We start from the raw sequence: 19,069 nt of genomic DNA on the forward strand, positions 1-19,069 counted from the left end.
TATGATGTCGCCTCTGTGTCGGATGAACAAAACCGTACTTTATGCATAGAATAATAACGCTCAGAACGATAGTTTCATTCATCATCATCATCAGCCGGAAAACGTCCGCTGCTGAACAAAGACATGCCCCAAAAATTTCCACGAAGATCGGTCCTGCACTGCCCTCGTCCAACGTATTCCGGCGATCTTGCCCAGATCGTCGGTCCATCTTGTGGGGGGCGTACCAGCACTGCGTCTTCCGGTATCTGGTCGCCATTCGAGAACTTTACTGCCCGAACGGCCATCTGTCCGTCGAACTATGTGCCCTGCCCACTGCCACTTCAGTTTCGCAATCGTTTGGACTATTTCGGTTATTTTGGTTCTCCCACGGATCTCCTCATTTCTGATTCGATCTCGCAGGCATTGTTCGGGAGGCTGGAAGTCGTCGAGCTTGCGTACGAGACGATTCGTGATAACCCTAGAAAACAGCTTATATACATGGCTCAGAAGTGATATGGGCCTATAGTTCATCAAAAACATTTTATCGCCCTTTTTGAAGAACAGCACCACTATACTTCTGTGCCATGCTTGCGGCGTTTTGTCCTCGAGGATGACGGAATTGAATAGTTTCTGGAGGGTCTTAAGTACAGGGGTACAATCAGGTCTCAGAAGCTCTGCTGTAATTCCATCATCCCCCGGCGCCTCGTTGTTTTTAAGCTGTTTTAGGGCCACGCTTATCTCGTTCAGGCTGACGTCTGGGATATCTTCGGTATAGTGTCGGGTTAATTTGGCTCTTGGGGCTTCAGCCTTGGTGGCTGCTACCGTGGCCACCACGAGCGTGGCTGCTACCGTGGCCAACACGAGCGTGGCCGCCGGGGACTGGGGGCTGGGGCCTTATTGTGGCTATCATATTTTTGGAGGGTTTTTTTTTGCCCTAATCGCAACGCTTGGCAGGCGGGTTGGCGATCGCAGTAAGTGGTGGGAAGGCGGGTTGGCGAAGTTCTTTAGGATCATTGTTTTTTGAAACTCGATGAAACGAAAAAGGGAGACGATAGAGGCGCCGTTACCAGCTATATCTGAGGTTTTTTAGGGTGCAGAGATCGAATTTGGGATAATTTTTAAAATCCAAGATGGCCGCCATGCAAAGTTATGATTTCAACAATATGGATAACGTATCCGAGGTACTCGAGGGAGCAGAGAACGAATTTGGGTTCTTTTTTGAAATCCAAGATGGCCGCCGTGCAATATTATGGCTCGTTCGTACCGATCATTCTCTGCACTCGTAACCGAAAATCGTGACGATTTGCTATAAAATTTCTCTCATACGACGATAAATAAGTTTCACTTCAAAAACATACCGACGTATTGAGAACCTCCTCCTTTTTTGAAGTCGGTTAAAAAGAGTGGCCATTAATATGCTCACGAGGTCAACTTTTTCCGAATATGTGGTAAATTCAGTAATTTAAAAAATTTATTTATAGTGGCGCTTAGTTTCAGCCTAATTGAATTAAGATTATTTGACTTTGACTTTGAATACTTATAATATAATGTGGCGTCGTACATTATAGCCTCATATCAATTTCTACCTATAAACACAAAAAACTATCCCACCGGAGGAACTCGTAGTACTCGTACTCGTACTCGTTTAGTACATTCATAGCTGGCAACATATTTTTTAATGGCGGCTGTTTTGCTTACAAAATATTTTGCTGTTTTGACGAATGTATTAGCTTCAATTAAAAGTTGTGAAATAGTATTTAGGTGTGAAATGTTATTTCCTTATCATAATTTAAGACGACAATCTCTCACTGCACAGTAAGTCATTTTTCAATTTAATTTCGCTTTCAATTACGCGGCGGGAAGCGTATGTGGTCATAACGACCACATTGAAACTGCTTCATTTCGCTTAGGCCTACTCACGTTCTAAGCGTTATTATTCTAAGACTTTATGTATCTCTTCTATTTTATATCATTATATTTAATTAATATTTATTAGTAGCATTTTAAAACTCATACTCTATCGATAGACAATATTGTTTGTTCCGCCATACATATATGCATAAAAAGTTTTTAATACACCTTTTTTTCTTCTTCTGAGCGGTATCCTAATTGCACCCGTCTCTTATAGTAATTGTAAGATGTTAAGTGTCATTAGTCGTAAAAAAATAATGCTTGCGCACTATTGCTTGACGATAGAAAAATATGGTGGGCTTATAATATTTTTTACATACAGACAGACATAATATTGTGTTAGGACAAGGAATTTTAAATGTATTAAATATAATACAAGAAATATTGAAGAAGATTAAGCAGCCGTATTCACCAATAAAGATATGCGGCTGTGTTCGTTTACCGGAAAACGGTCTGCGGCCGAATACGGCGGACTGAGAAACTTTTTTCACCATTAGCTGACTCAATATGGCCTGTGGTGGTTAACGGCTAACCGAAAACCCGTTTACACTCATCACTGACCACATCCGGTTTTGCAACCGATCGGTCAAAACGACCTATTAATTTACAATTCCAATTATCAAGAGTAGATTCCAAGGGTTTTTGGTTATGAAATATTTGAATCGATGCATAGGTGAAAAGTATTTTAATCTAATTATTCCATAATGTCGATTACTAATAGTCTTCCTTACATGTTTAGCGTGGCATTTTAACCTATGAATAACGAACATGCACTTTGTAAGTAATAAGTAAATTTAAATTTTGCAGAAATCCATAACTATCCATATATTTTTAGTTATCTGATGAACTTAGCGGTTTTTATTATTATAATACTAGAAATAAGGGATGGCTTTTAACTAATTCTAGTAGGCTTTGTAAGTTACATAATAGCTTTAAGGTTAAATGCATACACTTTTATAATAAAGTCCCAGCCACTGTTCAGGCATTATCTATAAATAAATTTAAATATTTTATTAAAAAATGGCTCTGTCGTAAATCCTATTACTCCGCAGCTGAATATCTAAGTGATCCGACAGCCTGGGACTAGATTATGATTATTTTATAGCAATAGCAATAACAGTTGGAATATTTTCCAAAAAATTAAACAATAAGACAATAGGGGACTCCTCTAGCAGTGTAAAAACACAATGTAATATAACAAGTACTAGAATAAGTAATAATTGTAAAATTGCAAACCTGATGCACCAAAACATGCAAGGATTATTAGCTAAAGAACTTGAACTGGAGTTATTTATAAATCATAAAAATATACATATTTTATGTTTAACAGAGCACTGGCTCAGAAAATATGAGCTCATCTTTAACTTCAGTGGTCATCAGGTGGCAAGTGCGTTTAGCAGAGAAAAAGCTACACGTGGCGGCTCTCTTATTCTTGTAAGTAGATTTTTTAAATTCAAATTAAAAATGTAAAATATTGTACATTTCATAAAAAAGAGTGCAAAAAAATAATGCTGGGAGAGTTTCTTGCGCCGCTTCTTCTCTCTCAGAGCGCCATTTGTTTCCGAAGAGGTAGTACATATTAGAAATGACAGCAAAAATAATTCTAAAGAAATCAATTTTGAGAAAATAAATGACTTTTATACTTTTTATATATTTTATTCAAACAAAACAAATCTTTATAACTATATGTACAAAACTATGATTACATTAAATTAAAATTATCATTCCTGGGAAGCGCACCAAAAATAGCTGCCAGCGCTTGGGTTTCCAATAGCCTTATTGAGGCGTGAAGTTTTTAAATTTGTTTTCATTTTTAACATGTCCAATATATAAAATATAACATAAATATAATGTTCGGAGGGTTGAACGATAAATTAATATTCAGCGTTTGAATGTCTCTCATCAAAGCGGCATATATAAGGATCTAATTTGCGAGCTGGTCTGTCACTTGGCATCTTACTCACGTTCACACAAATTGATACAGGAAGTATGTACCATTCAGCTTGATGACGTTTACTTGACTCTGTGACTACTGTATAAACCATGATATTCCTTTCTATGTTTTATATTTTTGAAATTAAATTATTACTACCAGTGGAAGGCTCCTTTGCACAGGAAGCCGGCTAGATTATGGGTACCACAACGGCGCCTATTTCTGCTGTGAAGCAGTAATGTGTAAGCATTGCTGTGTTTTGGTCTGAAGGGCGCCGTAGCTAGTGAAATTACTGGGCAAATGCGACTTAACATTTTATGTCTCAAGGTTACGAGCGCGATTGTAGTGCCGCTTAGAAATTTTGGGTTTTTCAAGAATCATGAGCACTGCATTGTAATGGGTAGGGCGTATCAATTACCATCAGCTAAACGTCCTGCTCGTCACATCCCCTATTTTCATAAAAAAAATATTTAAAATCCCGATAATTTGATTTATCTGTTGCCATTACTGATCATCAATAGTACATTACAATGGTTGAATTCGCCCTGAAAGATAGCTGTGTAGTGATTGCCTTCTCTTTAAAAAAGTGTCATTAATAATTATTGTTTACACTCATAAGTATACTAAATCAAGACTTACATATATACATACAATCACGCCTCTTTCCCGTAGGGGAAGGCAGACACCACTTCTTTCCACTTGCTACGATCCTTACATACTTGTTTCGCTTCATCCACTTTCATTATTCCTTTCATACATGCTCTTCAGCTTAGGGTACTCTTGACCTGGCCTTTTTTCAAGACGTCCCTGATTTGATCTCGAAACGTCCTAGAAACCTCCTAGGTCTACCCCCTCTAAAACTTTCATTCACACTGGCGTAACACACTTTCTTCGTCAATCGTTCTTCATTCATTCTCTCGACATGGCCAAACCATCTCAGCATATATGCTGACGATGCTGATCAAGACTTAAACTTTTAAAAAGCTGCTCACATCATTCAGTTTTTAAAATTAAAGTTATTAATATACATTTTTATAATCGGAAACAAAATTCTCGAATAATACTTTTATTTATTTACGTTGTTTGTAGATTGATGCATTAACTATACTCAGTAACTCCTGTGTTTTACTTAGTAATTTACATTTTTTTTTTATTACTCATGTTAGTAATACTCAATAGTATTTGACATTTGAGTAGATATTTTTCTTGCAGCACTTTACATAATATATTTTAATTGAATTGATTTGAATGTTGATATAAAAGAGTGGCAATGAGTTTCTTGCCAATTCTTCTCATTAAATCTCAACCTTTTCCGAAGTGGTGATATTTGCAAAAAAAATAAATTAAGAAGTTGTTAAGGATTTGCATACATTAAATACTTTTTTATTCTGAATGAGACTCATATTTTATTAAAGTTAGTCAGATTATATTAGGGCTTAAAATATAAAATTGCCTAATTGTACTGACAAATATATGTATATTTTAATTTAACATATTTATTTAATCAAAATAATTACTATTAAATTATCTGTAGTTATGCCTATCGGTTATTTATGCCTTTGCGGTGGAACTTTGGTGATCTAGATTCGACAAACTGTGTGATACCATTTTGTTCTAGCTCCTGAGAAGAAAACTTTTTATCACGAAGAAAACTGTAGTCCGTTGGAGCAAGGTCTTGCGAATACGGAGGGTGACAGATAGTTTTTGATTGCAGTTCCTGTAGAGTTAAATTAGTTTCTCGTGCTGTATGAGGTCTCGCGTTATCATGGAGCAATAATGGTGAAGATAGATTCATGAGTCGAGGCTGTTTCACTGCTAGTTTTGCTATCATTGTTCGGAATTCGGCACAGTAGACATCTGCCGTGATTGTTTAACCAGATCGGATAAAGTTAGAGTGAATAATACTATGCTGAGACCACCAAACAGTAAGCATTACCTTTTCATTGGTAAGCTTTTGCTTACGGTTATCGTAAAGAATCTACTTTTTATCGCATGTCACAATTACACATAGGTACCATGTGAAAAAAGTTTCACTCAAAAATCTGTCAAACCATGAAGGTTCTACGTCAATTCGAAATACCTATTACAAAAAACGGCTATTTCATACTTTAACTCCTACTTAAAGTTGTTTTTAAAACAGAATATACAAGTATTCGAAGTGAATTTAATAGATCAATCACCTTCATATTTCCCGTTGAGCACATCAATGGGCATATCAGTAGACCTTCGTCAAGATCTCTGATGTAATAGCTACAATGGATAGCTATTTTTATGGAAAAGGAGGACAAACGAGCGTACAGGTCACCTGGTGTTAAGTGATCACCGCCGCCCACATTCTCTTGCAACACCAGAAGAATCACAGGAGCGTTGTCGTGCGAAGTTGGAATTCCACCAGTTGAAACAGGTCTTCGGAACACTCCCCGTGATACGAGTAAATGCGGTAGAAGACGCACAATTAAGCGAAGTCTCTATGCAACGCCACGTGATCCAGTCGTTCTCAGAGCACTGCGTCCCCGACAATTCGAGCTTCTCTGCGTTGCACGCGGTCAAACGGATCGAGTTGATGCTGCGGTGCGCAAGACCAGAAATGACAGCAATACTCCATGTGTGGCTGGACCTGCGCTTTGTAGAGCGCTAGAATGTTATTGATATTAATGACGCCCAGCTTATTCGAAGCCGATTTGGCTTTTCCCTTCCACGGAATTAGCAATCACTCGAGATTTCGAAACTTAATATTCCGATACTAGGCAAGGCTTTAAGGTACTGTTGTCGAAGAGCGGTGATCCAACAATTGAGACGAATTGCAAGGCCTATCCCCTTGCTATCGATAGCCGCCACCCATCTTTATGTTAGGTATACCAGAAGATCGACTGCCGACCGAGCATGGCGATAGCAGTGCTGTCGGCCGTTGATCAACTGGTGACCTTCTAGGTATACCAAGAGCTGGCGGTTCATTAAACTCTCCATGATTTTGGAGAGCAGAGAGGTAATTGCAATATTTTTAATGTGGATTAGCTGCAAGCTGTGGCAAAACATTGATCCATATTTTTCTCTAGTCCTCGATGCGTGGTATTAATTCAAGGACCTATCTCTGCAGACAAGTTAATTAAGAGCGAATGTTTGATTTTGATAATTATTCGACCAATTACGATACGCAGTGATCATTGAGTACGCTTAATTTTCTTACCTTTGTTTTTATTACATCAATGATCAACTTGTTATTTTTAAATGTTTTTAAGTAATATTCTGGATTATAAGATCGAATGGGGTAAGTAATAAGAGTACAATATAATATAGTCACACGTCATAATATAATATTTTATTGAAATAACTTCATTAATATAAAATTGAGAGTTTGTAAAATAATTCGTTACTATATAAAACTAATCATTTTATTTTATTCAATTCTAGTTACAGGCTCACACCTCGTTACATAATATTATCTTAAAAGGATTTTTTTATTATTTAATCTTAATTTTTCCCTCTCTTCCTCTTGCACAACTGTTTCGTTAGTATCACAACAATTTGAACAACATTGCATCGTTGGTCCGCCATCCCTTAAACATAAGATTTACGATTTTTGTTTTTGTTTTTTAACTGTTAACAACTATTGTAGTTTTACGAACACACTTTTTCTATGAAAATCAGTGGCGAGACGAGCAGGACGTTCAGTTTATGGCAATTAATACGCCCTGCCCATTACAATGCAGTGCCGCTCAGGATTATTGAAAAACCCAAAAATTCTGAGTGCCACAACAACTCGTCACCTTGAGACATAAGATGTCAAGTCTCATTTGCCCAGTAACATTACTAGCTACGGCACCCTTCAGACCGAAACACAGTAATGCTTACAAATTATTGCTTCAAGGCGCCGTTGTGGTGCAAAGGAGCCGCCCCAAATAGAAATACTTTAGAAATGAAGCTTTATTTTTCATTATTTTTTTTATATTATATAATTAGATCATTTATACATCTAAATAGACTGTGACAGCTATAAAAACGTCCAAATAAAATTGAGGTTGACAGCTAACCTTGATTTTGAGCAATGCACGCACACTAACACAAAGTTACAAGTCGTGAGTATAAGACGTAGTTTTTCACGCACACTAAAGTAATAAACCGGGCCTGCTAGCAAAAGGCTCTTTCTAGATGTATAAATTACATAATGTTTTAGTCTGTAAGTATAAGTCTATAAGTCTCATTTGCCCAGTAAATTCACTAGCTACAGCGCCCTTCAGATCAAAACACAGTAATGTTTACACATTACTGCTTCACGGCAGAAATAGGCGCCGCTGTGGTACCTATAATCTAGCCGGGTTCCTGTGCAAAGGAGCCTCCCACTGGTGGAATGTAAAATTTTACTTACGGCAAGTTATCAAGAATCCATGAACAGAAACATGATATCTTGATACCAACAGCAATAGCTGTTTCTTCACACTCTGCTCCACTCATAGTCACTGCTACGATATGCCCATTTAATATTGCTGGTGCTCCCAGATCTTCCTGTCATGATACATCGGTTTTTAAAGTTTTGCCCAACATGCCATTAGCAGGGATTTCCCTTTAGTGAAACTAATAAAAAGAATAGTGATGTACATAGTGTTAATACTCGAAACAAACATAAACTCGCAATTCCGTCTACTAGGCTCCGTAAAATTGCTAAATCTTTTAAAGTCGATTGTGTTATATTTTATAATAAACTCCCAAATGATATTTAAATATTACCTATAAAAAAAATTAAATGTAGCGTAAAAAATAAATTAACATCTAAGGCCTATTATAATGTAAAAGAAGAAGGCCTATTAGAAAAGTGAATGATAAAGATAGTTGGAATTAATGTTCTTAATTTTGTCAATGAATATTGTTATACTCATTTGAATGCTATTGTAACTTTTGTACTTCATCCTGACTTGCACTAAATAACCTATAAAGTTTTTCAGTGAATAACGATTTTTTTGACTTTGACTTTGACTAACTAATATAATTGGGTTAAGTCAGGTTACCACATATCAATACTCCAGTGTCTGAAAACGAAGGTTTCAACCAGTGTGTGTTGCCAGTGACTTACGGTACGCAGACGTGGTCGCTAACCATGGGCCTAATGAGAAAGCTCATGGTCGCTCAGAGGCAGTAAGTGATTTAAAATATCATAAAACTATAACTTACAGAATCGATAGAGCCATCCTCACTTGTATAACAGAGCAATTGATTTTTGTCCCCTAAAAATTTGGATCGGATTAATAAGTAAAAAAAAAAATCAGGTACAGTAATGAATATACTTACATAAGATTTTGTTTAGTTCCAGCCCTTCATTCTCCAATAATTTCCTACATCTATCTGAACTTATAACTCTGAATTGTTGAATCGATAATTTGTCAAGCTGTAATATATTTAAATGTCGGTTATGTTGATGCTGTAATGAATTATTTAAATACTAATCAATGTTGTGTTATGAAAATTCACAGACAACAGCGCCACCTTCTGGCGTAACTTAAAACAACCAGGTGACCCTAAAAAAAACAATGCAAACCGATCATTCTGGTTCAGAAGAGAAAAGCATGTCTACTGTAGAATTTCATGACGTATAAATTATGAGTGATAATAATATCAATGTTACTGAATGGTTTATTTAAGATCTCTACAATGACCTATAAGATCTTTACAAGCTTCGAACAGAGTGAATGAATTCGAACTACAGGTCTATTTGACTGTTTAATGTAGCCGATATTATTTTGTATTCTTCATTCGAATTCGTTTGCGTAGATATTAGCTTATTATTTCAATTAATTGAATTTTATTATTTGTGAAGAGACAGGTTTGAAACATACGTTACGGTAGATTGCCACAATACAAGAATGAAAACCTTCATATAGCTTAAGTCATTTTAAATATAAGCGTGTTCAAACAAACGATTAAAAAAATAACACTACACTAAGATTTTCTGTGTATAGATGTTGATGGCACGGATACTTATATTTAGCTTATATACTATTTCATTTATAATTTATGCATAGATTTTCAATTATGATGATTATATTTGATGAATTGGATTTACCTCAGACCCCATTTTTCTACGCCAATCCATGTCACTCGTTGAGCTTTTTCTAAATTTAATATACCTTCTGAATTTGAGTTTATTTTCTTTTGGATGTTCTGTATTTGAAAAATGCTGAAACATAACAGTAACTTTACAAGTAAACAACAACAACGTAACACAAATTCAAAAATATCAAAATTTCAAACTTGTTGAAACCCCAATAGAGCAGTAATATCTGCATTTGTAAAATTTGCAAAATTGTTTGTTAATTCACGAGGAAACATTTTAGTACTCTGTACTCACACGCTTATGTACATAATAAACAAGTCTCGAAATTACTTACATGTGACGTTGCACGTCTGTATCCCGTATTTGAATCTCGCAAAGCATTCTTTCTCAATACAGGAGGTATCCTTCCTCTTCCTCCTTCGTAATATTTGTGGGCTTGACTCCTTTGTTCCATGCCGGGATAACGCAGACGTTTCTTGGATTTCTTGGCAAATGAAATAAGATAATAATATAAATTTTGTGAAGTTTTTTTAAAATTGCGTAAAACCATAATTTATGTTTAGCTTTTATAACCGTTGTGAAAGTATGTAATAAGTGAATGCGTTGTACCTTGTTATTTTGACGAAGGAGTGTGCCTCTGTGTCGTTTCCCCCTTTCCTAAATATTTATGTCAAACATGAGTTAATAATTAATGTTAAAAACAGCTAAGAAAGAAGTTATTATGACAAAGTGATATCCCAATGTTGTGAGTTTCACTTCTACACGACACATCCTCAGGAGATGTTGAGTCGCCGAATTCTGGCACGACACAGAGATTATATAGAAGATCGAGTCTCGTGCAAAAAATTGGCAAGTCATCATCTCCTGAGGATGCCTCGCGTAAAGGCGAAACACGTGGCAAATTAAAGACAAATCTTAGCGGATTTTACAATTAGAGAAACTCACATCATTTCACGTCATACTGGCCCAGTATATTCACTAGCTACGGCGGCCTTTAAACCCAACCAGAAATAATGATTGCACGTTACTCCGTAATGATAAGACAAGCCGGTTTTATATCTGTTTATTACTGCTTTGCCATATATCATATTATGTCCAGAAATTGTAGTGTTATAGTCATTTAAGTCAAGTGTTGTTTACTAAGGGGTATTAAAACACGAATGTGGGTGTTAATACCTAATTATCAGTTGTATGCAACAAGACTTTATCTACACCCATAATATAAATCCTCTATTAAAGATTCTGAAACAGTACGCTTACTGCTAACATTAAAAAAGACAGTTCTAGTAACCATAATATCATCCAAAGGAAGTGTTATTATGAAAACGGATGGTATAATGTTGTAATAATAATAAATTAAAACACTCGTTTGGATGATGTAATAGTTATTAGACATTGGGTGTTTTAATGTTGGCAATAAGCTGTTTTAGAATCTTTAATAGAGGATTTAAATCAAGCAATTTATAAGTCCAAGATAGCGGGGTTTTTTTCTTCTCACTATACCAAATGCTTCTCACGCATGTAATTCGAAGTAAACTGTAATAAAAGCCAGCTACATGTATCCATAACAAATAGTTTAGTGTTACATTTACTAATGTATGCTTGAAAACTTATTTATTAAACTGAAGTATTATGTTCGAATGAGACTGAGCCGTCACGCTTGGATTTGTAATGCTATTATTTTTATTTAGCCTGATGGTAAGCGATACGTCCTGTCCTCAAAGAAGCCTCCCAACAGTGCTCATTCAGGAAAAGTTGACTATGGGATTTTCGTATTATCAACTAGGCTTCAATGAAGTATACACTTTTATCGTGTATCTCACACAATATTTTTAATTAATTTCAATTTTAAATTAGATCCACTAATAATGTGTACTCTAAGATAATAACATTGTGCGGCAGTTGTCAACTACTTACAATACAAAAAAAATTACCTATAGTTGATCATCATACAGCTGTATATAATTAATTAAAAGTATAATATAAGATAAAAATGTTTTACGGTTTTACAGAAAGGCTGATAAAGTCTAGATGCTTACAGGTTTGCCTTGATATTCATTGTCATTCACATTTTCACCTAACGTTGTTTTTTGACGTCCAAACACCTGTAACAGATTGAAAAAGTACAGTTAACGCATATCTTAATAATTATAGAAATCAAGTGTCCTGATATTTCTTTCCAGTGAACTCCTAAATAATGAACGGATCTTAACGGGGAGTACAGTTTAGTCCAACTTGAGAGATAGGATAATTTTTATTTCGATTTGGGACCCATAATTATTTTTATTTTCAACATTTGTTTTGTGTGGACATATTTTCTATTAGAGAATCTATTGACGCACGGTTTAATAGTATATAATAAGTATATATATAATAAGTCTGCTAAAAAATATTTTACGAAATAACTTAATGTTATGAAATATTATTGTCCAATTCAGAGAAACAGTATTTTATTTATTATGTACAGAACAACGTCTGTAGAGTCAGCTAGTGTTTTATATGCGTTCACTGCTACTATACAATAGGTTGTGCAAATTTCAAACTTTTGGATATAACTATTCATATATATTCATATTCAGAAACAAATACATAATGAACAATTTTAATTCAATTATCAAATTTCTGTCATATATTCTAATAAATGGAGTTTACTATTTATACCATAAGATGTAGCTTCTTTGTTGGAACACCTTATAGACTTTCTTGATTCATAATTTTGATTGCATTATTCTTTCAAAATTCAAAATTTTAATGTGTGTGTGCGTGGAGTAAAATAATGTTTGGAATAGGCACATGGAAATAATAATACTGTATATTCAAAGAAGTTTTAAAGGAATATACTCACCAGTTCGTCATTATAACGATAATCTTCTTCGGGCTGATAAGTGTCAACAGACTTGCCTTTACGCAGTAGTTCCTAGTGTGAACAAAAATGTTTATCTACAATAAATGAAACATTAGTAAAATATATCATCATAATATTATATTCCTTATAGATAGCACTGTTACTATCTCCATCAATTATTCATATTCATTTATTCAAACTTGTTCATTCATTTAAAGGTTGAGATAGCTAACGCAGCAACTTCTTATCCATCAATGAACGTATTTAACAAGAACAGTTTGTTTTCTACATAATGAAGCCATTATATATTTTTTGATTCAGAATAATACAAAAGAACACTGCAGAAAAATGTCCGCGTTTACGATATCCCCAATACCTATGCCGTTTAAGACGTTTTAAGGTGAAACTTTTATAGCATCGCCTTAAAATGTTTTTACCTTTGCACAGGATGGCGGTTAGATCATGGGTACCACAACCGCGCCTATTTCTGCCGTGAAGCAGTAATGTGTGTCCAAATGAGACTTAACATCTTATGTCTCAAGGTGACGAGCGCAGTTGTAGTGCCGCTCAAAATTTCTTTCAGCGGCACTGCATTGTAATGGGAAGGGCGTATAAATAACAATCAGTTGAGGGTAGGGCTCGTCTCATCCCTTATTTTCAAAAAAAAAAATGTTTTCGCCCATCTATCGCATGTCGCATTATAATAGACCTCGGTACTCCGCCAATTGTAGTACTCGTAAGGGTCCAATTCATTTCAACTTCAAGTCAGTTTGGCCGCGCGGTCTAAGGCGCAAGATTTAAGCTCTGGTTTCCTAGAGGGAGAGTAGGTTCGAACCCCACACCTGACAAAGGTTATTTTTATTACATTTTTTTTTTTATGAATTTGTAAAAAATATTATATAAATTTGTTTTTTTTTTCTATTCTGATATTATTATGTTTTTTTATCATTATATGAATAAAAGTTTCACTTACATCGTGGTTTCACAAAACCACACAATTTCTTTTTTTCTAGTATCAACATATAAGTACGCAGAAACCACTGCTATTTACCCCGAAATCATCAAATTATTATGTTAACCAGTAGGCCAACACCACGTATTCTAACTTATATAATTCAAATACAGATTTCTCTCGTTAGTTAAGTAACTTAACTTTTCAGTACTTGTAAAAAGCTATAAATTGAGTTTTTCCCATTATAAATTTGATTTCGAATGAAATCAAAAATAATATAACATCCTTTTTGCGAAGTCTTTATTATATCAATCATAATGATATCTTATAATATATCATATAATCAACACACAGTTGTACACACATCACACACATACACAAAAGTACATTACGCGTTTTAGTTTTATAAAAGTAATCAATAGCTATTTAATATTATATAACTGTTCGCGATGAACAAAAGAAAGATTGATATCTTATTAAAGATTTATATTTCGTCTGTCTTAACAGGATAATTCTTGTGTAGTTGAGGCGTCGTGTGCAAGTAGTCGAAGTAGAAGAGTGAATGAATGAATGTTGTATTTGACAGATAGATGAAGGATGAAGTATGATTGGCAGAGTAAGTAAATGGAGTAATATTAGAGTAATTGTTTGATAGGTTTAGGTGTGTGACTCGATGCAATAATAAAATTTAATTTAATCCAGTCGACGATAGGAAATCTTGCGTCGACAATAACTTTTATCTATTACATATTTTTTTATTTCTTTTATACATTTGTTTTATTAATGTTTACATACCACTCTGTAGTTTAACGTTGCAGTCGTGATTATTAATTAAGTTTAGCAAGACCACTATATAGGTTGACCAAGTGCGGGGTCCATTGTAAACCTTTTTGCGATTTTTTCTTTTGTAAAATAAAAGTTTTCGTATTTGTACCTATCTATCAGTTGCTTTATTAATTTGAGACTTTTTACCAATCTGAATTTTGTTTGCAGATTATACCTGCAAAACTTTTGAGCAGAGATTAAAGAGGGTGTGACGTCATTATTAATACAGAAAATAGCAAACCTTACGTCGTAATAATCGAAGTGACACTGTCCCCAGCTCAATACAGTGACTTCGCTTTCCACCGTAGTCGAAACATTGACGTCAGCTAATGGAACAATGTTGCCAGGTTTATCGGACGTCATTCCAGCAAATGTGAACACGAGAGCGAGGTCCACACAATGGTCTTTGAATTCAGGATGAGTTATGACGCGCTCTATCGGCAGATATTGCTCGTAGTCGGTGTCGAACATAATTTTTGTTCCAATAACTACGAATGACGTTGTGAGTTCTGGCTTAATCCATTTGCTTCTTTTGTGAACGCTGCAAATAAGCAAATATTCGTTTCAAAAATCCAAATGGGAGATTTACAACAAGAACATTATTAAGTCATAATTTTTTGTATGAAGAGGTTACTTCATTAAATTGATTGCACTGGCTCTTATATGTAAGTAGTTAAAAAGTTACTTATTTTGAACATTTTCTAAATTAACATAATTTAATCTATCTGGATGCGTCGCAATTGTTCTTTTCTTGTTATTTGGTTATGGCTAATTTATAGCGCCGACGGTTTTCCTGTAGATAGAGAAATACCATAAACAACAGACACTGTGAGGTTAACATAGTGCAATAGACAACTGTGTCTATTGCGCCGCATAATATATGACCAAATTGTCACTGAGCAAGACAGTTTGAACGTAATACGAATATTATATTATAATATGGTATTTCTCTATCTACAGGAAAACCGTCGGCGCTATAAATTTTCCATAACCAAATAACAAGAAAAGAAATTATTGCGTCGCCTCCACTATCTGACACTAATAAAAAAGATCTTTATCCTTGACGATGAAATTAGCCACTGTTGTAATTTGCTTGCTTAAGGGGAATTTAAAAAAACATTAAAATTATGGCTTCTTTTTTAAAGAATAATTATAATAATTGGCCCGTGGGGCCCAGAGGCGCGGAGAATATTCAAAATACTATCTTCGCGCCTCAATAAGGCTACTGGAAGCCCAAGCGCTGGCAGCTATTTCGGTCAACGGATCAGCCTTGCTATCCAACGCGGTAATGCTGCCAGTATTCTTGGTACGCTTCCACGTAATGATAGTTTTAATTTTATGTAGTCGTAGTATTGTAAATATAGTTATAAGATTTGTTTTATTTAATATACTTATTCAATAAATTTAATTATTATAATAATTGATTGTTATATAATCAGATAAAATATGTCGTCACATTGTCATTCGTATTATTATTTTAAGCAAACAAATTTTGATTTTTATAGATTCTCTTGCAACAATTTGTTTGACTTAATTTTGTAAAATTAACTAATTAATTAAAAATAGACTAAAAATTAATCAAAATGGTATTAATGATATACTTACAAGCAGCGAGCCACAGTTATTACGACGTTATTGTGAATAATGGTTGCGGTACATGTCTTCTTAGATTCGTCATTAAAAACTACACTGTAAACAGATTATCATTTCATTAATTAAATAAAAATTAAAGTGTCTTTTAATATAGATAAAATATTAGCCGTTTCCTAAATGCATATAAACGATCCAAGAAGAGGTAGTAACACCAATTAGAAAGTAAATGTTGAGGTATTTTGTTCATGTAGAGAAGATAGATAAAAGTAGTTTGACTGCACTGATGTTGATTTAAATGTTGGGCAAATTTGATCTAGGCGCGCATTCAAATATCAGCTCGGGAATGGTCTAAAGAAATGCCAGGTAAAGAGTACAAAAAATAAAAGAGTAAAGCCTTCGCAATTGGAGGTCCGCTATATCTCTATCAGTGGAGAGGGCTATGCTCGGAGTTTCCCTGCGAGATCGAATGAAATGATTGCAAGACTGAAATGGCCGTGGACGGGGCACATAGCTTGACGGACAGATAGCCGGTGGGGCAGTAAAGACCTCGAATAGCGACCACGTACTGGAAGCTGCAACATTGATAGCCCCCCTCAAAGTGGACCGATGATCTGGTCAAGATCGCTGGAATAGCTTGGGTGAGGGCAGTGCAGAATCAATCATCGTTGAGATCTTTGGGGAGGCCTTTGTCAAGCAGCGGACGTTATATGATGATGAATATCTGCCCACTCATCAGGAAGACAGGTGTAATTGTATATAGTTATTGTATACATATATCTGTCTCTTTCAATCGCTTTGGACCAAATTACACGGAACTGTTTATTTTTGTTTCCAGATAGCACATATTATAAGGTGTGTTTAGGGAACTGAAAGATAAAAATATAACTTATAAAATGTGGAATCCAGTGCCATTCATATGAAATTTCACCAATAGCAGTCAGGTGGTCGAAAGTTATATATCTTGTTGATATAAGTACTTAATATAAATTGCTATACTGTAAAGTAATATAACTAACATACTCTATCAGTGCCACAAATGAATAGTTGTCATTTATATTTGAAACCTTGTGGGACTCTGTAGAATTTTCGCCTGAAATATTGAAATGAACATAAATATTATTCGATACGCGAAATTAATATGTGTTTGCCATCAAAGTGTTTAATATACCTTCATCTGCATTTAGCCTGTGTCCAAACATTAATATTGAAATACACAGGAATACAATTCTCTTTAAATACATTGCAAACATAATAACATTTCCACGGCACGTTCAAATATTAATTAAAAAGTAAAATGCTTGTTTTACGTACATAAAACTGTTTGGTTGAAAGTAATTGATTTTCAGGTAAAGTATTATAAATACAGTATGTCTATAAATGGAAAATAAAGCGAAATGTACAATCCTAGATTATGTTTTGGTCTCCGCTGCACTCCATTTAGATACTGCAGATGTAGTCGTAAAGTGCGGCAACTAATACTACGCCCAAGTGGGCGTACTCGAGCCTCTAGAGGTTATAGTTATAGCGCGGTGTAGTAGACTTCTTAAATGGTAGCGTCGGAATGAGAGCCCCAATAGAATTGCCTCCTTTACTTTCCATAACAATACTCATATAATATAACAACAAATTTTGCTTAGATATACATACAAATTAAAATTCATATCAAATACATAGCTATTCATTGAGTTTCCATCTCAATTAAACCTAAACTAGTATCTAGTATAAATAAGGTCTTTGAGAGCTTGGCGAACTATTTACATTTTTATTACCTCCTTGAGTGTTGCTATGACACAAACACCGTCTCTCCGCTCCTTTTGTAAATTCAAATTTGTTTTAAGTCTCCGACATCTCGATTACTTCATACTAGCATTCAACAGTGACTACGCCGGCATTTCCATATCGTCACGATTTTTAAATAATTTGCTCGGAACCGAAAATTCATTTCCTTAAACGAAGGTAGTTCAAATTACTCTTCATACAAGGAGATGACTATCAGCGAAATTCCTGTGAAAATCATAACCACTGTTGCGAAGTTTTAAATAGTTAAAATTGAGCACAATCTGGCTCCTTCTCATGTCCACGCTTCTTCAGTTATACATCAATGTATCGGTCTTATTGAGTCTTATTTCTTATTTTTGCTTGGTGTTGAAACACTTGGCCCGAAAGGCGTGGAGTACTATCTACGCGCCTCAATAAGGCTACAGGAAACCCAAGCGTTGACAGCTATTTCGGTTAACGGATCAGCCTAGCTATTCAACGTGAAAATGCTGGCAGTATTCTTTCCATATTAAGTATTTGTAAATATATGTATGAGCATTGCTTTGTTCTGAATAAAATAATAGTTAAGACCTTTTATTTTGATTTTATAAAAAGTCACATCCACTTATTCTATCTGTATAATATCTCAGCATTGCTCAACTCAAAAAAACTAATTACTATTATTGTGCCTTGAATAGTAATTAGTTTTTTTTTTATAAAAATAAGGAGAGACGAGACAAGCAGGACGTTCAGCAGATGGTAATAGATACGCCCTGCCCATTACAATGCAGTGCCGCTCGGGATTGTTGAAAAACCCAAAAATTCTGAGCGGCACTAGAACTGCACTCGTCACCTTGAGACATAAGATGTTGAGTCTAATTTGCCCAGTAATTTCACTAGCTACGGCGCCCTTCATACCGAAACACAATATTGCTTACACATTACTACTCCAAGGCAGAAATAGATGCCGTTGTGGTACCCATAATCTAGCTGGCATCCTGTGAAAAGGAGCCTGGTATAAGTGTACATACATTAATGCTTACACATTACTGCTTCACGACAGAAATAGGCGGCGTCGTGATACCCCTAATCTAGCCAGCATCCGATGCAAAGGAGCCTCCCACTGGTAAACCATTACATCAGCGAGTTTAATTCTGATAAATACAAGATCATTGAAGTCACAAAAAATTACAACTGGTAAGAAAAAAAAAAAACAAACCCTAAAAA

At 35.0% G+C, this 19,069-nt stretch overlaps 1 protein-coding gene across 1 annotated transcript; it reads right to left on the reverse strand.

Moving 5' to 3' along the window:
• Positions 1–8,738: 8,738 nt before the first annotated feature.
• On the reverse strand, positions 8,739–17,351 carry LOC126966968 (uncharacterized). Its single transcript, XM_050811283.1, has 12 exons — positions 17,253–17,351; positions 17,105–17,174; positions 16,097–16,180; positions 14,738–15,032; positions 12,715–12,786; positions 11,909–11,974; positions 10,479–10,526; positions 10,204–10,353; positions 9,879–9,992; positions 9,107–9,236; positions 8,990–9,042; positions 8,739–8,747 (listed from the first exon to the last, which is right to left on the reverse strand). The coding sequence occupies exons 1-12, from the start codon at positions 17,332–17,334 to the stop codon at positions 8,739–8,741; spliced, it is 1,173 nt and encodes a 390-aa protein (XP_050667240.1). The 5' UTR covers positions 17,335–17,351.
• Between the last annotated feature and the right edge of the window lie 1,718 nt (positions 17,352–19,069).

The sequence above is a fragment of the Leptidea sinapis genome, chromosome 11 (assembly GCF_905404315.1).
Source record: "Leptidea sinapis chromosome 11, ilLepSina1.1, whole genome shotgun sequence".
In the NCBI taxonomy this organism is placed as follows: domain Eukaryota; kingdom Metazoa; phylum Arthropoda; class Insecta; order Lepidoptera; family Pieridae; genus Leptidea; species Leptidea sinapis.

Coding starts and splice junctions, on each gene's coding strand:
- LOC126966968 (XM_050811283.1), bottom strand. CDS start 17,334: ATGTTTGCAATGTATTTAAAGAGAATTGTATTCCTGTGTATTTCAATA. Junction 9,993..10,203: donor ACAGACGTGCAACGTCACAT/GTAAGTAATTTC, acceptor GTTATGTTTCAG/CATTTTTCAAATACAGAACA. Junction 9,043..9,106: donor GGAACTAAACAAAATCTTAT/GTAAGTATATTC, acceptor CCAAATTTTTAG/GGGACAAAAATCAATTGCTC.